Source organism: Podarcis bocagei, assembly GCF_964188305.1.
Source record: "Podarcis bocagei genome assembly, chromosome: 4".
NCBI lineage: Eukaryota > Metazoa > Chordata > Lepidosauria > Squamata > Lacertidae > Podarcis > Podarcis bocagei.
Genome location: NC_138128.1, coordinates 93,472,727 through 93,495,508, shown reverse-complemented (window position 1 = coordinate 93,495,508; position 22,782 = coordinate 93,472,727). Strand labels below are relative to the sequence as shown.

General features: G+C 44.1%; 1 protein-coding gene across 1 annotated transcript in view; it reads left to right on the top strand.

Annotated features, from left to right (window-relative positions):
* NAT8L (N-acetyltransferase 8 like) overlaps window positions 1-9,922 on the top strand; it is a 52,147-nt gene extending 42,225 nt beyond the window's left edge. Inside the window, exon 3 of the mRNA XM_081191881.1 lies at window positions 6,863-9,922. Coding sequence (XP_081048007.1) covers window positions 6,863-7,230 — 368 coding nt within the window. The 3' untranslated portion in view covers window positions 7,231-9,922. The remainder of the gene's footprint in view (window positions 1-6,862) is intronic.
* The last annotated feature ends 12,860 nt before the right edge of the window (window positions 9,923-22,782 follow it).

Here is a 22,782-nt window from a genome sequence, read left to right as displayed (position 1 = left end):
TGAATCAACATGAGACAGAGTAGTGGATTTGCAGGTTCTACAAGCCCGCTTGGCCTCTATTGGGCAGGCGGTGTTGCGGCCTGGTGCTGACCCCCTCCCACACAATCCTGTGATGGTTCTTGGTGTGGGGCCTGGTCGGATCGTAGCTTGCCTGCAAACTGGCCAATCAAAGGCAGGCTGCTGTGCAGGACCTCCCCAGGCCTCACTTGGGTCCGCACCCTGGGAATAAACAGAAGGCCTGCCCAGGCCTCTTCTCCCACCCTCCAATACTGGCTATTTGCTGGCTCTTGACCTTGCTATGGACATTGTTGGCCACTGTTTTGGGGGCCGGGCAGGAATTTTTCCACTTGGCAAATGGGCTCTGGCCCTGTGGTTTTCTCCTTCCTCATAGCCTGGAGAAGAGGAGGTTAAGGGGTGATATGATAGCCATGTTCAAATATATAAAAGGATGTGACATAGAGGAGGGAGAAAGGTTGTTTTCTGCTGCTCCAGAGAAGCGGACACGGAGCAATGGATCCAAACTACAAGAAAGAAGATTCCACCTAAACATTAGGAAGAACTTCCTGACAGCAAGAGCTGTTCGACAGTGGAATTTGCTGCCAAGGAGTGTGGTGGAGTCTCCTTCTTTGGAGGTCTTTAAGCAGAGGCTTGACAACCATATGTCAGGAGTGCTCTGATGGTGTTTCCTGCTTGGCAGGGGGTTGGACTCGATGGCCCTTGTGGTCTCTTCCAACTCTATGATTCTATGATTCTATAGCAATCGCCACAACTTTGTGCAGCTATGCACTGGGTAAGCCTGAGTCTTGGATGGAGGGGAGGTTGTAGCCTCTGTCTGCCCCTCCATGGGAAAGTGTATCCTGATAAAGGAATCCCTGAGGAGCTGCTTCAGTCCAGACAACCAGGCAGGACCTAGGGCCGTAGCACTCCTCAAATGGGGACCCCTCAGGGCGGGTACCCCTATTTGATATAGGTCATAGGACCCGCCCAAGGTTGGGTTGACCCTAAATACACTCCCAGCAGATGGGCTGGAGTTAAAATGGTATACCCAATGCCTTAGGCAAAACCTTCACATCTGTAATCAATAATGTTGTGGCCTGTTTGACCCATTCATTACTCATTGCCCTGTCTGGTTTTTGTACTAAAGGTGAAAAAAGAAAAAGTTAAAGGACCCCTGGACAGTTAAGTCCAGTCAAAGGCGACTATGGGGTTGTGCGCTCATCTTGCTCTATAGGCCGAGGGAGCCGGTGTTTGTCCACAGACAGCTTCTGGGTCAAGTGGCCAGCATGACTAAGCCGCTTCTGGCGAACCAGAGCAGCGCACAGAAACACCGTTGACCTTCCCGCCAGAGCGGTACCTATTTATCTACTTGCACTGGTGTGCTTTCAAACTGCTAGGTTGGCAGGAGCTGGGACTGAACAACGGGAGCTCACCCCGTTCGGGAATTCAAATCGCTGACCTTCCGATCGGCAAGGCCTAGGTTCTGTGGTTTAGACCACAATGCCACCCGTGTCCCTACCTTACATATAGAAATGAGCAAACCAGTGATATTTTAGAGAGCAGGCTAGCAGGTGGGGCCCATTACTTACATCATAGGAGCCTATACAGCACAAAATACTGTTGCTGTATGTAGGTTCTATGTTATTTGTTTTTCTATATTATATTTTGAAAATGTACATCCAGGGTTTTTTTCCTTTAAATTTTTTGGGGGCCCCAAGAGAGTGGGGCTCTAAGCTATAGCTTGTTTAGCTTATACGTAAATCCAGCACTGCTCAAGTCGGTGCGCACCGCCCCCTCTCGCTCTCCAGGCTTCAGTGAAGGCAACCCAAAGCCTCCGGAGCGCGGCGGGAGTTTCCTTGCTCTCCAGCCTTCAGTGAAAGGAACCCGAAGCCTCCGGAGCACAGTGGGAGCTCCCGCCGTGCTACAGAGTCTTTGGCGGCTATCTTTGAAGCCTGGAGAGTGAGAGGGGTCGGTGCGTACCGACCCCTCTCGCTCTCCAGGCTTCAGCGAAAGCAACACGAAGCCTCCGGAGTGCGGCAGGAGCGCTCCCTCTGTGCTTTGGAGGCTTTGCGTTGCTATCGCTGAAGCCAAGGAGCCTGCATTCGCTCCATAGGACACACACACATTTCCCTTTAATTTTTGGAGGGGAAAAAGTGTGCCCTATGGAGCGAAAAATGTGGTATTTGAGTTCTTATTTGAATTCACTTATTTGAATGTCAAATCACAATTTCACCCCAGTTGCTGGAAAACTGGAATTTGTACCAGGTTTTGGTTGGGACAGGTTTAGAGGTCATCTTAATCCTGGCTGCTAAAGCCAACTGTAAGGAAATGAATTTATCTGGCTCAGGTTGTAAGCCCTCATCTGAATGTGATACCACGTGGTCGTGAACTTACCCATTTGGCATCACTTGTACCTGGTATATCTGAAAGAGTCTCTGCTGATTTTCTGGGAACTGGTTAATGTATTTGCTGAAATGTTTGCGTGGAGAGTAAACACTTATCTGAACGGTTAGGAGAAAAGTTAATGGTAATGATAAACGACAGGAGGAGAAACACAGAATTTGGTTGTTGTTTTTTTCCAATTTTTTCATATCATCTTTAGTTTTTATTTAGCAACATTCCTAAATAAAGACATAAAAAACAGTTCATGGAACGATTTGGTTTTGGAGCTTAAATTTAATATGCAATAGGTAGAATGCGCAAGGATACAAGACAATACCATGAAATGTATGGAACAGCAAATACAAACCTTGGTTAACACATTGGGAAACAATATTAGATTGAGAAGTAACGGGAATGGGGGAGGGAGGTATAGGGGAGCATTTGGAAATATATGTGATTTAAGAGGTTAAGAACAAGGAAAAAAGAAGATTAACATGAATGAAAAGCAAAATCACATTCTTGTTTGTATTGTGGTTTATTTGGGTTGTAAAATCCTCTGGTGTAAAGAGTGTACAATTAAAAAAAAATAAAACTTTTTTAAAAAATAGTTTGCTATTTTAGAAGCAATTTCTTGAGAAAACAGGATTGGGGTGATATATTCAAAGCAGTAACAGAGAAATATGGAATTCAGTTGAGCTGAGCAACTGGAAATAATAAAAGGTATTCTCACCCTGTGCTATGTTAATGTAGTCTTACTTTAAATGATATCTCGGTATTTTACATCTTGAAAAATTAGCAAAACTATGCATATTGATAATGGTCTGAAGGGGAACCTATCTGCTTGCTTAGTAGGGCTCTCCTAAAATAAACCTATTTTTAAAATGGTGCTGCTGTTGGTGTATGATATGATGAGCTATGATCTACCAGAGAAGCCATGAACTACCTTATTGGGTTATATTCATGAGTTAATAAGTAAAGCATTGTGTTTTTTAATCCATCAATGGAAACTGTGTCAAGTATATATATGGTGAAGCTTTGAGTAGCAAGCGTGCAGAAATCTTGGTTGAAAAAGCTACAGGTGCTGGTGCTAAGGGTTAAAAATAATAATACTTCCTGGGTTAGGAGAAGCAAAGATTTTTATTTTTATTTTAGCTCATCCTGTCCTAACTTTTTGGAGTTTACGGACTTGTGACTATGGTTGTACTGATTCGGGACTAGAACTAGATTGAGTTTATGGCTCAATGTGAGAACTGTGATTCATGATAGCTTGGTATATTGAGAACTTAAAGCATGGTTTTGATTTCTTTTGGATGGATCCTCCCACCGCAAGCCCCGGGAACAGAGGAGAAGCGCTGCGCCCCTTCCCCTCTGTTCCCGTACCTGTCCTGAAGGCTTGCGGTGGGGAGAAAAGCCCTTCTCCGCACCGCCAGCCTGGCAAGCGGTTTCCATAGGAACGCATTAATTGATTTTCAATGCATTCCTATGGGAAACCGTGCTTCGCAAGACGAAAAACTCGCAAGAAGAAAAAACTTGCGGAACGAATTAATTTCGTCTTGCGAGGCACCACTGTATCTAAGACCATAAAATTCTTATTACAGTTTGTCCTCAGCACACGAACCGTAATGATCCGACACCGTACATTTTCCCTCATAAAACACTTCCCGCTTTATAGTTTTTGCACATTAGTTGGGGGGCGGGTTTAAGGTTTTGTGGCCCAGCAGCTGTCTCGGGATGCCGGATGCTGACCCCATCGCTGTTTTCCCTGCTCAAGCAACCCCAATGAACTACAAACACACAAAGCTTTATTTTATTTTAGCTTCCGTCCTTTTTTATCGTTACCTTGTGGGAACCGATCCTGAGTGTTATGTACTGAAGTTCTCACCCTGGGCCAGCAGGGGGATACTGTAGATAGTTATGCAAATAAGGGATCGAAAGTGACGTTCAGTGATTGGATAGTTTTAGAAAATTGTTACAGTTACGTTGTAGTGGAGCTCTATGTAAGCAGGCTGACTGAACCCTTCAGTTCAGTTCTGTTCTGGCCTGTGAATAAACAAGAGCTGTTTGAAGAATCGCTGTGTCGTCTGATATGTTCACCCACAACTTAACACAGAGAGAACCATTTGCAAGCTATGCTCTTTGCTCCGTTAAGGGCATGGACTGGCTGAATTGTGTGCTGAGATGTGGGGGACAATGTGTAATGTATCAGTGACCTCAGAGAGTTTTATAAGTTCCAGGGCCTTATAGATTTGGAACCTCTATAATAAAGTGCATCAAATCGCTTGCAAGGAGAGAGAAGAAGCAAGGTTAAACTTCGCAGGGGTGTTTCACTCTTTAAGAATGCATTCATTTGTTTGCGAATATTATTACCAGTAATGTTTGCCTTCTGATTTAGCAGAAATAATATTTAAATGTACGCGCATTTCTAGTTCCTGTGAATATTATTTCAAGGCCTAGCCTCAAATCTTGGGCTGTGACGGTGAGAAGCACTGGATTACTACGGCACAAGATAGCGAGAAACGGATGACAACTTTTCCCCCTGCCTTTCAAATCTATTCTAAGACAAAAAATAAAATTGTGGAGTGATATCAGAGGGTCATGTTCACTCAGAGCTCTCAAAATATCATTTAGGTTGCAATGCTATCCCCACTTACCTGGGAGCAAGTCCTGTTGATTAATGAGACTTACTTTTGAGTGAACATCAGTATAAGTATATTAGTTTCTGCAGCAGACCCAGAAGCGCTTAAGAAATATAAAAAAAATGCATCATTCATTAGCTGAGTTCCAAAGTAACTTCTAGGAAAAAGCAAAGAAACCTCAAAGCTTAAAAAGAAATTCAAACTGTGCTGTATGTACATGATAGCAGAAGGAAAACATACCTTGTGGTTTTTGCCATGGTGTACATGGAAATTCGTAATTTACCGCTTGGTGCCATCTGTATCGTCCTGCTAAGGTGTGCTGATCTTCCTTTGCTCTCCAAGATTTCTGATTATTGCAGAAGTATGGTGAGATATTCCTCACCAGTTTGCAGGACAGGAAAGGCAACTGGTGATGACCAAGTGACTGGTTTCATCCTATGTTAAGTGAGCGTTTGGATGAGGATAAACAAACAAGGGCACCGGCCGGTCTGCCCAAAAGGACGGCTCGCTTTTGATGCCAGTTTGGCAAAAAACAAATTCGTTGTCTCATTACAAATGAGGAACAGGAGCAAATTAATGGAAGGGAGGTCTGTCGTTCATAACAGCTAAATAGAAACAGACGATGAGGGTGTATTGTGGAGGAGGGCTGTCATCTTACACTCTTAGCTGAAGATGAGAAAAATGGGAGCATTGCAAACTCCACTGGACGGGAAAATACATTTTCCTGGCCTGCCGGGTCCATCATTGCAGCCACAAGCTCCCTCTGCATTATGTGAGTAAGACATTCATCAGGCCTTGCTAGGAAAAGGTTGAGGCGCTACTGTACCGCATTGAGGAAATAACTGCAATATACAGTGATACCTTGGTTCTCAAACTTAATCCGTTCTGGAAGTCTGTTCCAAAACCAAGGCACGCTTTCTCATAGCAAGTAATGCAAAACGGATTAATCTGTTCCAGACTTTTAAAAGCAACCCCTAAAACAGCATTTTAACATGAATTTTACTGTCTAACGAGACCATTGATCCATAAAATGAAAGCAATAATCAATGTACTGTACTATAAAATAAATAAGACAGTATTGTAGATGATCAAAATTAAGATTTTATTTATTTATTACCCGCACTGATGATAGTCGTTGTTTGGATGGGGGGCTTTTATCCATTTCCGCAGTCACACAATCAATCAGTAGCTGAACTGGGTTCCACAGGGCCACAAAAACGAATTAACCGAAAAAGCCTCAAAAACGCAAAATAAATAGCAAAAACAAAAGCGCCAAACTTAATCTGTTCCAGAAGTCTGTTTGACTTCTGAAATGTTTGAAAACCAAGGCACAGCTTCTGATTGGTGCAGGCGCCCTGGAAACAGTAGCTGACAGCCACATCGGACGTTCGGCTTCCAAAAAAACGTTCGACAACTGGAACACTTACTTCTGGGTTTTCAGCATTTGGGAACCAAGGTGTTTGAGTACCAAGGCGTTTGAGAACCAAGGCGTTTGAGAACCAAGGTACCACTGTAGAGGGATTCATAAGATTCTCAGGTGATGAGAGTCACACAGCCAATTTTCTGGTTCTTCAGGATCACAGTTGTTTTTTACAATAGATATCAAGAACCACTGATGGAGCTCGCAGGAACGCAAGCGCAGAAATGTTAGAGGGAACCTTCTAGAAAAGTGCCGCCTCTGCTTGGTTTTTGCTCTCAAGGGCGAACTGTTTCGTATTGACTGTCCGCCGCGTTGCTCTGAGCCCGGAAAGAAATAGGGAAAACTTCCGATAAACCCCAGAGATGTGTATTTGAAGAAGCCTTTTGTGTTTTGTTTCCCAGATTCACATGTTGCTTTGTACCTGCAGGTTCCTGCTTCTGGGTGGCTGTGTTGAACGGCAACGTGGTGGGCATCGTGGCCGCGAGGGGCAACGAGGAAGACAACACGGTGGAGCTGCGCCGCATGTCGGTCGACTCCAAATACCGCGGAAAAGGGATCGCCAAAGCTCTGGGTCGGAAGGTGGTTGAGTTTGCCATGGTCAATAACTACTCGTCGATTGTACTGGGAACCACGGCGGTGAAGGTGGCGGCTCACAAGTTGTACGAGTCTTTGGGATTCAAGCATGTGGGTGTCGCTGAAGACTACACGCTGCCTGGGATGACACATTCTATTCTAGAGCGAATGTTTTTCCAGCTACGCTTCCACCGCTACTGCCTGCAGCTGCGCGAAGAATAATAATAAAACCCGCCCCGCGTTTTTTGTTCCTCCCCAAAATCTTTTCTGCCTGTGTTTTGTGGGAGTTTCGCCATTGTTTATTTGCAGGTTGCCTTTTATTTTGTTTTGTTTTATTCCCCCCGTTCCATCATTTCATCCCACTCCTCTTCATTTGGTTTGTACAGATGTACAAACAAAGGCTCCCTTCTATTTCCCTGACATGCTTGTAGAGTGACGGTGCTAAATGCAGGAGGTTACGGCGGACTGCTCTAAAGGCGCGTACGTTTGCTCGGCAGCCCAGGAGTTCAGGACAGACCACCCTCTCCCCTCCTGCCCTCTCTCTGTCTTGCCCAGGTTACCTACATAAGCACAGGAACTTTAAACGCATAACAATATAGCTTGTCCGGTGTGTGTCGTAAATAGAATATCCGCGCCCCCCCTCCCCCCGAAATATTAACAAAAGTATAGTAATACTTCTTGATACAGCTAAGTGCAGAAATTTTACTTGAATGCATTTTTCAGTATTTCATGGACAGGTATGCATTCGTTTTATCATGACATATTGATTAACAATACTGAAAGAAAAATGTGAAAAAACCCTGCTTGCTATAATGCATGAAAAGGAAGTTTTTGCATGCATACAAACACACACACAGCACTGCCAAGTAGGCTCTCTGATCTTGCACTTTTTCGATGTACCTCATTCTGTCAACTGTCTGAAAGAATCTAGGTGCATCTGATAACTATGACTTGTTCTTTTATCCTCATTTCCTTCTTAAGCCAGCAAAAAGTATTTTGAACCCTGAGCCCAGTGTAATATATGTAAATTGTTGAAATATCATCTGCGCTGATGTATATATAACCTGCAGTTCTGTGCCAGACATCTGTATATGCAGTAGAAATCCTTCTGGTTTAATTTTATATTATTATTATTATTATTTTGTCATCATGTATAGCTTTGTTTATTATTCTTTGCTTCCTTTATTCAAGCTCTAGCTTTTGCCGACTCGTTTCACAGAGGCAAAATGGAGGCTTCTATTTCTATGGCAACACACCTGTATGCTACTATGTGCACCAAAATCTATGCTTCAGAAAAGCAATATGCAAAAGACAGATAACTCTAAGTGGCAAGTTTGGCTGAAAGCAGCAGGGGACAACAAAAATGCTCCTTCAACCAACTGCTAGTGGCATAAATATAGACAGCCTGCCGTTAAAAGTAACCGCTGCTTTTTAAAGATGTCAGATTTGTGAACTGTACAGTGCAATGCAAGCGGCAATGCAACACAGATTTGGCATGTGTCTGTAGCGCCCGTCACACAAAAACAACAACAACCAAGGTTACAGCTTCTTCTATAACTTACTTTAATAAACAGCAACTTTGCATGCCGTATATCTCGAGGGAACTCAGAATGTTTTAAACTTTAAAATGTGATATATCAGAAATGATAAGTACATTTCTGGTTGCACTGAGTTTGGGTGGGTCAGAAGAGTCTGCTTTTTAAAGGGAAACCCCATTTAACGTATTTCCTCGTTTTGTTTTTAAACCGCCTCGATAGAAATTAGGTAAAATGTTTGAGGGTACCGCTTCAAAGATGCAATAAGGGATGAACTCAAAGGAGGAAGTGATTCTTTCTAGAACCAGAAATGCTCATGGGCAAAAATTATCTGCCCTTTGACGCAAAGACGGGATGTTTTCTGTGTATGCAGAAAAATTGGTAGGGTCAAGATGAGGATAACTGTTGCCCTCATTATTCCTCCAACCAACACGGAGAAGGCAGCTTCTACTTTCTCCTTATCCAAGAGAGGCTGTATTTCATGGAAGACAAATGTCACTGATAGGTCTCTACCAGATGACCTTTTTATTGATTTGTTTGCACAAATTCGCAGGGAGGCTAGACGATGTTGGTGATTTCACGGAGCATTCATTCTCATTTGTTTGTGGGGAAGTTGTACAAGATTGCATCAGGCAGTTGGCTATTCCACACTGAATTTCCCCATCACTTTCCTTACTGCAAAAAGTCCAATCTGAGGGGAGGGGAGTTTATTGCGCAAGATCTCCAAATCAACTTTAATTGCAAAACCCGAATTTGCAGGTATATGATTGAATCTCGCCCCCAAAATAGTGACACCCTGGAAGCATCCATAGTCCTATTCCTAGCACAGAGCAAGAGGAGCCATTACAACCTCCATGCACACAATAAGATCTCAGCCAAATAAAGTGGTAAGAATAATTCACAAAAGCCAAAATATTTTTATTTTTAACTACTTAATGCCTTGTCAGTGTTGGTATTCTTCCTGCCTCAGACATTGCTATACCTAAGAATGGCAGCATCCAACTATGTCCCAGCAATAAAAACAAATTGATTAGTAATATAGATTAAATTTGATTTACAGAATGTACTTATTGGAACTGAGTGTGTGTGGACACGGAATGTATTTTTTAAAAATTTCTATGCTGTACATTTCTCCTGAAGCTAAAATGTGTATCGTGGGAAGGTGTAGAATAGAGGTGTAAAGTGTACAGAAATTGGTATAATATTTTCTAGCTGTTTTCAGTGATTTCATTAAGCTGCATAACACAGAATAATATAAAGTATTAGGAAAAAAGTGAAAGAAAATGACTGCTTGTGCCTTTTAATCTTCTTTTTCCTCCTCCTGTGTTGTCACTATGCTAAATGATTTCTAGAGAATTAAATCATGCTTTATAGCCCAATTTGAAGGAGCAGGGGGTGTGGGGGTGGGAATGAGAGTGGCCCATAGTCTATAAAGTGAATATTATTTCCAACGTCATGTTAGATTGACAGCATGCTCCACATGTCATTCAGGAGAACCCATAAAAAAAACACATTAAAGTCTTCAAAGACAAAAGGCCATCGGTGCCACTGTTCATCTCACGGCACTCTTTTTGACGTAGTCTTCATCTGTGGTTTTATTCATTGGCCTGATAGAAAACTGTTAACAATACCAATCTCAGCTCACCATAACTGGAATGAAGTAGCCATGGGAGCCAGCACCTCTACAAGCAAACATTTACGTCTCAAAGGGCAAAAAGGTTCTCCTAGTGTCTTCTTCTTCAATGATGCCTCAGAGCCGAGTAAGATTGTCTTCCATAAACACGGTTTTAACAATGAATCCGTAAGTGGCTGTGGAGGCCAATTCTGGACCCACACGTCCTTCCACAGAGGGGACATAGGGTTGATCACGGGGGGCAGGAGTTGATCACGGTGTGGATTTGCCAAGCGTGCCTTCCTCCTAGCACGTTTCTGCCTTGCGTCCTGAGTTCAAGTATCTTCAAAGCCCATGACACCTTTGGTAAAGGCTGTTCTCCAGTTGCAGCGTGTTTCCCAGTTGTCTGTGTTTATACTACATTTTTTTAGATTTGCCTTGTGACAGTCTTTAAACCTCTTTTGTTGACCACAAGTGTTATGCTTTCCATTTTTAAGTTCTCCTAGTGTGGAACCCCTCTAATGACCCAATGGATTTTGTTGTTTTGGGGCACAACTCAGCCTAGGAAGCAAACCTTGCACTTAGCTATCTCTGCTCATCCATAAGTTTGGTATAACCTGCCCCTGCTTCTTCAAGAGGCAAATCTGGCTTGTAGATTCAGCAGTGTCTGCCTTATACTTTTTTACTGTTCTGGCAATGAGCATTGCTTTTGGTTGCCATAGCCCTGGTTTACGGAAAGCAAGTGGCACCCTAATAAAGGCAAAGGGACCCCTGACCATTAGGTCCAGTCGTGGCCGACTTGGGTTGCGGCGCTCATCTTGCTTTATTGGCCAAGGGAGCTGGCGTACAGCTTCTGGGTCATGTGGCCAGCATGACTAAGCCGCTTCTGGCGAACCAGAGCAGCGCATGGAAACGCCATTTACCTTCCCGCCAGAGTGATGCCTATTTATCTACTTGTATTTTGATGTGCTTTCGAACTGCTAGGTTGGCAGGAGCAGGGACCAAGCAATGGGAGCCCACCCCGTCGCGGGGATTCGAACCGCCAACCTTTTGATCGGCAAGCCCTAGGCTCTGTGGTTTAACCCACAGCGCCACCCTAATAAGTCTGCCTAAATGTACGTTTGTGCCTATGGGCTTTCAGTAGATTCCTCGACCTGGCATTGCCACTTCCACCACCATAGAACTCTAAATAATAATGTGGCTAAATTGCTGGTACTTGGAATACTTTGGCGAATTGGTTAAGTTGAATACTTTGGCTGCGTATCGGTAGCAGAACCTCTCTCACATTGTTAAGTTGTGGGTGAACATATCAGACGACACAGCGATTCTTCAAACAGCTCTTGTTTATTCACAGGCCAGAACTGAACTGAACTGGTTCAGCCAGCCCGCTTATATAGAGCTCCACTAGAATGCAACAGTAACCAATTTCTGTAACTATCCAATCACTGAACATCACTTTCGATCCCTTATTTGCATATGTGGACCTGAGTGAAAAGTATCCCCCTGCTGGCCCAGGGTGAGAACTTCAGTACATAACACACACAATCAGCTCACTAATGCCAAAGACGGCCGTGACAGCTGATGTGAGTTCTTTCTGTTGCGTTGTATAGATGACATAGTCAACCAAACCCAAAGAGCCTTGTCTGGCCATTATTTCAACCCTAAATCTGGGAATGAACGGGTTACTTACACAAGGTGTGGCGCCATGATTTGTGGAGGGCAAAAAATCTCTCTAAGAATAAATATTTTTATTGCTTTTCCAATAACAGCCTTGTTATAGCAATGCCAATTTTATCCAATGAATACAATCATTAAAACCAATTGTTTATATACCAAATTCTACAATTTAGTTAAAGTGGCCTCCTCATGTGCTAGATTTGATGGCAGCTTCCTCTTTGTTTGTTTTCTGTGTTCCAAGAGCTTAATAATTTCAATCACATTCTCTTCAAGATAATAATCCCTTCTACAACGGTTACCATCTTATGGTTTCAATTCATGTTAATATATTAAGTACTTTATAAAGTTTCAAGCGAGGTACTCCTATTGGATTCATAGTTCTTCCTGAGTATGGCAATTCTCTCCCCTCCCCCCCCACCCAATGATGTTGTCCCAATGGTGTTTTGTCCTTCATTCTTCCAACTGTTGATCTTTCCCGTCATGACTTGGGGGAAGCGGTTGTGTCACAGTTTTCCAAAAGCCTTCATCGCTTTGTCCCATGATTCAGAATCTTGTCGAGACAAATAAACTGTCCTCGCCATTATTATTTTTCAACCTAGGAAGAGTGGTCCTGATTCCGGAGGGCAAAAATTCCCATTCTCCCTGGTTGAACTTGTGAGGTCCTGTCTGGTCTGCCCCACCAAAGTTGTGATCAATGATGGTGCCTTAGAACAGTGAGCTGCCTTTGAACTGTCCGATCTGATCTGGTGCAGGATGTCAGTGTTGTCTAACCACTCAGAAACTATCACCACAGCACAATTAAACTGAACATGAGTGAGTAGAATGTTTACCAGAAATTATGAACTGAGTGGTTGGCTGCAGTGGACAGAAACAAGCTTTTCAAGCTCTCAGTATTAGAATTTAGGTTCTTCAGATTAAGCTGATTTGTGATAGGTTAAGGACTCAAAAGGAAGAGCTTCATGTGAAGCAGAACTGGCATACGGAAATCATAATCACAAAATATGGGGGTTGCCACTAGCTTAGATGGTTTCTAAACTTGGCCCTATCTTGCTTGCAAATATGTGCATGCCCAAATAACAAAACAGAAGGCTGAATCTTTCTACGAATGAGAGCTGGAACTGCCTTTCACAATCTCCCATCTTTACAGATTCCCCATAATACCGCTTGCCATTCTTCCAAATCTCCAACACAACCACCTTTGCCAGACTATTCCTCTTTCGTTATTGCTGAACCTCATTTCATAGTCCCTTGGGTCTACAGTTTTGATGCTCAGTTAGGAATAATTTTATATTTCTGCTTTAGGCAAACGGCGACTCCTATAATTCCACTGTCAGTGAACAACTAGTGCATTGACTTCTAAAATCACAAAACCAAACACTTCAGGCTGGCAGGGACAACCTGTAGCAAATTGCCTCCTTTCGCACCTCATTCTTTCTTACTTAAACCTTTGAAGTCTTACAGTGAGGGCCAAATGCATCTAACATCTGTGCCTGGATCTTCTGATACACTTTTCTGAAAAGCAGTCACAGATTGTCTGATTTGCACGGGGGTCATGGCATGTAACCTGTTCCCCATGTATGAGTTTCCCAAAGCAAATACACCCCCCAAGAGCTGCTATTATCACAACTATTGAATTCACACCTGTTCACACATTCTGGGGAGTAGTGAAAAAGCCCACATAGAAAAGGATCATGTCATTGTGTTTGAAGACGAAAAAAGGAGAGCAAACATTGTTTTGATATTTTAAATCACCAGTAAAATTAGAGGGTTATACCAGAAATGCTTATGTTTTTCTATTCTGTATTAAGTCTGTTAGATATGTGATTTAACACATTTCCAGTAGTATTGTTCAGACCCAACTGGGAGTTCAACACAAACTTACGAAGAGATCCACAATCAGATGATTAGTGGCAGGCAGAGAAGTTGCAAGAAAGACAGCTTATCCTCTTTTGCCAATGTTTCCTCTAGCAAGCATTCTCAGTTTACGTTAACAGATCCTCCAAGCATATTCCAAAACTGAGAATATGCTGAATTCAAAGGCTGCTGTCTTCCACCATCTGCGTTTCTCTAGTGATGTGTGGAGGGGACAATATTGGATGGATTTACGTCTGTTCAGTGGACCAGTGAAGGTGGTGAAGGTCCTTTGTGAGTGTCTGGAGACAGCTGGAAGATGAATGGTGGCTAACAGATTGATGTTGAATCCTGACAAGACAGAAGTACTGTTTTTGGGGGACAGGAGGTGGGCAGGTGTGGAGGACTCCCTGGTCCTGAATGGGGTAACTGTGCCCCTGAAGGACCAGGTGCGCAGCCTGGGAGTCATTCTGGACTCACAGCTGTCCATGGAGGCGCAGGTCAATTCTGTGTCCACCCTACCTGCCTGTGGACTGTCTCGCCAGAGTGGTGCATGCTCTAGTAATCTCCCGCTTGGACTACTGCAATGCGCTCTATGTGGGGCTACCTTTGAAGGTGACGCAGAAACTACAGCGAATCCACAATGTGGCAGCTAGACTGGTGACTGGGAGCAGCCGACAAGACCACATAACACTGGTCTTGAAAGACCTACACTGGCTACCAGTACGTTTCCGAGCACAATTCAAATTGTTGGTGTTGACCTTTAAAGCCCTAAATGGCCTCGGTCCAGTATACCTGAAGGAGGGTCTCCACCCCCATCGTTCTGCCCAGACACTGAGGTCCAGCGCCGAGGGCCTTCTGGCAGTTCCCTGGCTGCGAGATGCCAAGTTACAGGGAACCAGGCAGAGGGCCTTCTCGGTAGTGGCACCTGCCCTGTGGAACGCCCTCCCACCAGATGTCAAAGAGAAAAACAACTACCAGACTTTTAGAAGACATCTAAAGGCAACAATCAAGGTACAAAAATACCTTTATAGCATTCTAATGTCAGGAAGGTGAATGCACTTGGAAACCTGTGTGCAAGAAACTCTGGATTTCTCAGGGTTCCTGACAAGAGAGAACATTTCTCAGTGCATTCAAGGGAACACACTTGAAAAAACCTCTTCTGTCCTTGGACCTAAAAGTACGTATGCCTAGGGATGTTGTCTCTGTTCACAGTTTCTATTCAGGCAAATGCCTGAATATAGTTTGCATCTCAACAATAAAACATTGACTGAATGTATTATTTCCTGTGGTGGAAGAGAAAGGGGGGAACTATTTTGGGAACATATTTGGACACTTAATACTGAGCAGGTATCAGTACTTCAGCCAATGTTCAACACGCAAGCTTTTCATCAATTTAGATGTTTGATACTTAGCTCTGAGCTGCTTCCCTCAGCAGCTGGTGGTCAGCACTCAATCTTCCATTGCCACTTTACTGAAATAGTATATGTACGTACGACTTAAATTATTGTTAATTTGCCTCAACAAACATTGGGATAAATGAATTGCTTGGTACTTTTCAGTAGCCGCAATAACTGAAAATCAAGCAAGTTTTGCTGTGGTTAAAAATTGACTAAGGGTCATTTGGTTTCATTTTATTACGTGGAACTGGAAAAAAATAAAAGGATTATACTTTCAAGTGCCACTTCTGTAAATAATGAGAGGGTGGAGTAGAAGAGATATCACTGATAACATCTTTTTATAAAAATTCATTAATTGCAGCCTAAACATCTATTACCTTCCCCCAAACAATTTAATATATGATCTACTGATCTTTTAAATATGTTGTTCTTTAGTCGTTTAGTCGTGTCCGACTCTTCGTGACCCCATGGGCCAGAGCACGCCAGGCATCCCTGTCTTCCACTGCCTCCCATAGTTTGGTCAAACTCATGCTAGTAGCTTTGAGAACACTGTCCAACCATGTCGTCCTCTGTCGTCCCCTTCTCCTTGTGCCCTCCATCTTTCCCAACATCAGGGTCTTTTCCAGGGAGTCTTCTCTTCTCATGAAGTGGCCAAAGTATTGGAGCCTCAGCTTCACGATCTGTCCTTCCAGTGAGCACTCAAGGCTGATTTCCTCAAGAATGGATAGGTTTGATCTTCTTGCAGTCCATGGGACTCTCAAGAGTCTCCTCCAGCACCATAATTCAAATATATGTATTTAATAAAAATTGTGCTGCTGGTAAACTTTACACTCCTATATTTTGAAAACAGACACTTGAGTCTTGCAGAGTTATAAAAAGACGGCAGTTGTCTTTGGCAAACATATCTACAACTAAACATTAATGTTTGCTGTTTCATCATAACGGAAATTTAATTTCTTACATATTGCCCTATGGTTGAAGTGGACCACTTTCCAACTTCCTACAAAACTCAAATCCCTATATTCCTTGTAAGGCTCAGGATCTGTAGATGACTTACAGAGGGCAAATTCTCCATCACAGTGGGATTTCCCCCACAATCCTTTTGGGGGCCAATCCCCATCCTTGGTTGCCATCATTTTTAATGGAGCACCGTTAGCCGTTTGCATTCCCATGTTTCCTCAACAATTTCCTGTTTTGTTCCAGATCTGATTTCTTGCAATATTTTTGTGACAAGTTCCATCCAGAATGCATTGGTCTTAAAGCCGTATTATGGCTATTCCGGGCTCTTCCAGGGTCAAGACAGAGGAGACGATATAACAATGAAACTTGCAGAAAGCTTGTGGAATATTGGTTATAATTTATCTTTAAGACTAGCTACCTCATTGTTAAACCACAGAGCCTAAGACTTGCCGATCAGAAGGTCGGTGGTTCGAATCCCCACGACGGGGTGAGCTCCCTTTGCTTGGTCCCTGCTCAGGCCAACCTAGCAGATCAAAAGCACCTCAAAGTGCAAGTAGCTAAATAGGCGGGAAGGTAAACGGCGTTTCCGTGTGCTGCTCTGGTTCGCCAGAAGTGGCTTAGTCATGCTGGCCACGTAACCTAGAAGCTGTACGCCGGCTCCCTCGGCCAGTAAAGCGAGATGAGCGCTGCAACCCCAGAGTCGGCCACGACTGGACCTAATGGTCAGCGGTCCCTTTACCTTTACCTTTACCTCATTGTAGGCCCATTATCTGGTGAAGTCTTGGTCTTAGTCCTGGAATATGCACTACATTTAAGAAGTTCGGCATCTTTCATTAAATTGCATTCCAACCAGGGCTTTTTTTTCAGCCGGAACTCAATTCTAGCACCTCTCAAGTGGGCATCATTGCCGTTCCAAGAGAACAAGGGAGGCGTTCATGGTGAGTTCCAGCACCTGTTTTTCTACAAAAATAACACTGATTCCAACTCCCATATTTTTTGCTCTATAGGACGCACCTGACCATAGGACGCACCTTGTTTTAGAGGGGGAGAACAAGAAAAAAAAACTCTCCCTCTCTGCGCAGCGCCCTTTCAGCGAAGCGGGAGGAGAAACGGAGCCCCTTCCATTTCTCCTCCCGCTTCGCTGAAGGGGCGCTGCACAGAGAGGGAAAGCTGCGCAGCGCCTCTCCAGCGAAGCAAAGCCAGGAGAGCAAGAGGGATCGGTGCGCACTGACCCCTCGCGCTATCCAGGCTTCAGTGAAAGCAACGTGAAGCCTCCAGAGCGCAGCGGGAGCGCTCCCACTGCGCTTCAGAGGCTTCTTGTTGCTATCGCTGAAGCCATGGAGCCTGCATTCGCTCCATAGGACGCACACACATTTCCCCTTAATTTTTGGAGAGGAAAAGGTCTGTCTTACAGAGCGAAAAATACGGTATTTTAAAGGCACCACCAGACCATGAAGTACAGGTCCTGAGTGCAGTGAGGCAGCCAGCCAAGCACTTGGTGCGGGCTTCCTCAACCTCGGCCCTCCAGATGTTTTTGGCCTACAACTCCCATGATCTCTAGCTAGCAGCACCAGTGATCAGGGATGATGGGAACTGTAGTCTCAAAATATCTGGAGGGCCGAGGTGGAGGAAGCCTGACTTGGTGCTTTGGCACTGGAAGAAGTAATAGTCTTCCATGTAACAGTGAATTGATTGTTCCTGTTTACTGGTCTTGTTTGAGCACAAAGAGGAATAGAACCTCAATTGGCCTTTCTTGAGAAATACGTAGCGTTGTCGGCCATCCAGAATATTTGTATCTACAGTTTATATGGTCCAAAACACATCTAACCCATGTTCCCCTTTCCTCTTTTGGCTGCCCCTTTATATATATTTTTGTTCATAAGTTACTTGAATTGTATTACTCAAAAACTGCCATAAAGAAAAACTTATGGAAAAGGAACAAAAAATAAATAACAACAACAAAGCCATAGGAAGGAACACAGCTACAGCAAAACTCTATGGAATTTGTATGTAGACGGTTGTTGGTTTAATTTTGGGGCATCTTCCATTCAATAGACAGAAAACTCTTGTCCTCACACATGGCTTGCTTGTAGGGAGCAAAGGGGAACGACAGGGGCTGGCCCCCCAACATATCTTACATGTGGGGCTCGTGTGAAAAGTAAGCCGAACACACAAGCACTGGCATAATTGGGGGGGGGGGTTCCCCAATCACATGGACCTCCTAACTTACACGCAGGAGAAAGGCAGCACTTTTTGCTCTGCAGACTTCAGACCTATGCAACTAAATCTAGATGCACGAGTCAGCGGGAATGGAAGTTTATCAGTCAATTATGTCTGCATATCAATTAAGCAAATAACTGCAGGACATTTCCATTTCTTACATTTTGCGCATATTTTCACGTTATCATCCATCTGCGCGCACACTGCCTAATTTTGTCATAGGCATTCATGGGTCAGGAAAACCATCATAACGCCTGAGAGGCGGCTCAGAGCATGCCCACATCAATGAAAGATTTCTTTGACAAGCTCGATTAACGGACATCGCTCTTTTTCGCGCAAATCGGTGTGCCCGTTCACATAAAGTAAATGTGTCGCTTATCAGCACATTTTAACTGCCTTTTACTGGTGGTGGCAACTCTGATCAGGATTCGGTGGAAACTTAGCACACTCATAGACCACATCAATGCCAAATTACTAGTTCCGCTGGTATAATGTTGAGGTTCATATGTCTGCTTTTCTTGCTGCTCGCTTGGCAGTTTGTGTGGCCTTTTCGTAAATGACCTAGAATAATAGAATGATAACATTGTAGGGTCAGAGGGGGATCCTGAAGGACATCAGGGATCACATTCATTCAGTGCTTTACCAACTGCATTGGCTCCCGGTGGAGTACAGGGTCAGGGTCAGGTTTAAGGCTGGTTTTGACGTTTAAAGCCCTATGCGGCCTAGGACCCACGTACCTACGGGACCGCCTCTCCTGGTATGCCCCGTGGAGGACCTTTAGGTCCACAAATGACAACATTTTGGAGATCCCAAGTTGCAAGGTGGTTAGATTGGTCTCAACTAGGGCCAGGGCCTTTGCAGTACTGGCCCCGACTTGGTGGAACGCTCTGTCACAAGAGACTAGGGCCCTGCGGGACTTGACATCTTTCCGCAGGGCCTGCAAGACAGAGCTGTACCGCATGGCCTTTGGTTTGGACTCAATCTGACCCTTATGTGTCCCTCCCCTTATGGTTTTGATCTGTGGGCTACTTTTAAAATGAGGCTGCATTTTAAATTGTATTTTAACCTGTATTTTAAATTGGTGTCTGTCCCCCCCTATTATTTTTTTACTGTGATTTTACTGGTGTTAGCCGCCCTGAGCCTGGTTCTGGCCTGGGAGGGTGGGGTATAAATAAAATTTATTATTATCTTTTTTTAAAAAAATAATTTTATTCATTTTAAAACATACTAATTGTCATACATACCACAAAATTTCACATCTTATACAATTTTTTGGACTTCCATCAGCACCTTTGATGATCCCCCATTTTTATGATTTCTTCTGCATTTCTTAAATTCATATTGCTTTTAATTATCTTAACTAACGTCTTCCTTTTCATCCAATTATGCAATAATTCAAATTATTCACCTCACAAAACTTCCTGCAAACCTACAAATGTATCTGATCATCACAATTACTTTTCAGATAGTCTGTAAATTTATGCCAATCTTCTGTGAATCTCTGGTCCCGCCGGTTTTGAATTCTTCCCGTTCGTTTATCTAATTCTGCATAGTCCATCAATTTCATCCTCCAATCTTCTTTCCTCGGTAAATACTTCTTGCTTCCATTTTTGTGCCAATAATATTCTTTCTGCCGTCACTGCATATAAAAACAGCTTACAATCATTTCTATTTATATCATCCCCTACAATGCCCAATAAAAAAGCTTCTGGTTTTTAAAAAAATGTATATTTGAAATGTTGAAATATTATTATTATTATCTTGTCCAACCCCCAGCAACGCAGGAAATAGCTCACCCCTTTATTCTGGCCTTGAAGAACTGATCTCCCTTCTCTGCCTTCCCCCTTAGTCCCTTCCCTCGTGTGTTTTGTCTTCTTAATTTGCAAGCATCATGACAGATCTCCCTCCCTTCCCGGGGCATTCCACCAGGTATGTACTGAGCTTTTCAGCGCTATGGGGAGGAGGGGGAAGCCCCATGTATATTAAACGACGAGTAATAATTATTTTGCCCGGCTTGTTTCAGTATTGCCTTTCATTGAATAAAACAAGATACTGAGAAAGCTTAGGAGCCTCAGGAAAGATGTGTCTTAATGGCCGTTCTACTTAGATTGGTTGTGTTGCCAAGGGGTCGATATGGTAATTTTTCATTTCTCGCTTGCTGTAATTCAGCCGTGTGAGGAAGCGGCTCTTTGCTAATTGCTCTGGCTGCAGCGAAATGCTACGACCTTTGGCTTGGAACCAAGGGAAGTGGAATTAAGTTTGAAAATTCACATGCAGGGGATTATGGGTGCTGTAAGCGGTCCTGCCGAGAGCTGTTGCCTAGCAATTCGGTAAGGAATCAGACCAGCCAATAAGGAAATTTATCTCTGCCTGAAGTACACCACCCTGATTTCCTAAGGATTACACAAACGACGATAGGGTTGGCTGGTTGAAATCAATATGTGAAATTCACAGGGTGTTCATTCGCAGGGGAGGTGGGAAGAGAGGAATACCAGGCAAGCTGTCGAGGAGAACTGGGAGTTGAAGGAGACGGTTGTTTGGTTAGACTGCATGAAATATACTCGGAGTCGAGAGTGGATTTCATGCTCTTTATTCAGCTCATAGTGGTGAGGAGGAATGGAAGTTCCCCCACAATATCTGCTTTATATACATTATTTACACAATGGGCTGCACGTGATTGGCTAATTCCGGGATTCTCCTGTAGGCCAATCAGGTTGCGGATTCACTTCCACCTGGAGCTGGATTGGGTGGCTCCTGCAGACCAATCATACTGCTGCATTGTTCTAGGACCAATCAGACTGCTGCATTGTTCTAGGACCAATCAGACTGCTGCCTTTTGGATCCTATTCAACTCAGTACATAACACTGCACAAGTAGGAGAAACTGGCTGGGCAAAAGCACTGCTGGGACCTGGGCCAGCTCACCTATGAGGCAAGGTGAGGTAACTGCCTCAGGCGGCAGGATCCACGGGGGCAGCAGATCCTGCCTCCAAGTAATGCATTGCCCACTGCTGCTGTTGCTGCCCCTCTGCCTCCTTCTCCTTAGCAGCCGTCCAATGCCATATCTACAGAGGGTTTTGGCGAAGAGGAGGTCCTGCTGGCCTCATTCCCTCCTTGTTCCTGGTGTAGATCTTCACTCACCCCTTATTCCCTGGCTGGGGGTGGGGTAGGGGAGGCACCACTTTGTGGGGCACTACTACTACTATTAATAATAATAATAATAATAATAATAATAATAATAATATTACTTATACTCCGCCCATCTGGCTGGCCTCTTAGCCACTCTGGGCGGCTTCCAACAGGATATTAAAAACACCAAACATTAAAAACATCCCTAAACAGGGCTGCCTTCAGATGTATTCTAAAAGTGTTTATTTCCTTGACATCTGATGGGAGGGTGCCACTACCGATAAGGCCCTCTGCCTGGTTCCCTGTAACCTCACTTCTCGCAGTGAGGGAACCGCCAGAAGGCCCTCGGAGCTGGACCTCAGTGTCCGGGCTAAACGATGAGGGCGGAGACGCTCCTTCATGTATATTGGACTGAGGCCGTTTAGGGCTTTAAAGGTCAGCACCAACACTTTGAATTGTGCCCGGAAACGTCCTGGGAGCCAATGTAGGTCCTTCAAGACCGGTGTTATGTGGTCTCGGCGGCCGCTCCCAGTCACCAGTCTAGCTGCTGCATTCTGGATTAGTTGTAGTTTCCGGGTCACCTTCAAAGGTAGCCCCATGTAGAGCGCATTGCATTGGTCCATACTGATTTCGACTTCAGGTGCCAAAACATCTTGGGAAAGCCCTGGCCAAAACCAGCAGCTAAGGGGAATGGGGCAAGGAACCCGAGGGGAAAAGGTGTGGCTGGGACAAAGATAAGGGAGACCTAAGGAGAAAGCAGAACCAGGTCAGAACTTCATACTGGACAGACATGGGAGAAGTAAAAAGACCATGGAAGTTTGGGCGATAGGGGTCTGTGGGTCAGGGAGACAAAAGGGGATTAGGCCAAGGCTCCAAAAGGACTCATCAACCTTGAAGTCACATAGAAGTGGGCTTTTGCTAGCTGTTGTTTATAAAGCACACAAAAGATTTCTAGAGATTTAAGTGCAAGACAAGCCCTCTGCAGACACTCTTATTTTAGATTAAGTAAACAATCAAGGGAGAGGTTGAGGATTCCCCATGCAATTTAGAACCATGGTTTTCAGAGCTGCTGTCAGAACCTCTATCGGCATGAAGAAATCCTGTTGAATTCATGAAGCACCACCGGTCTGGAGAGGAAATTCATTTCGTTTCGCATCTTAAGGCAGACTTGCCTAACCAGCACTTTCCTGAACAAGAACCAAAACACAGCCATCCTTTGACATTTGAATTTTTGCAATCGTTTTCCAGCCACGTAAAATGCATTGTTGAAGACATCCAAAAACGCACTGTTTTAGGGGAAATAAATGTGTATATGTCAGGGGTTTAGGTGCAGAGGCACGGGCAAGGGAGGAAACAGAGAGCGAAGGGGAGGAGACAGAGGAAAGGATGAG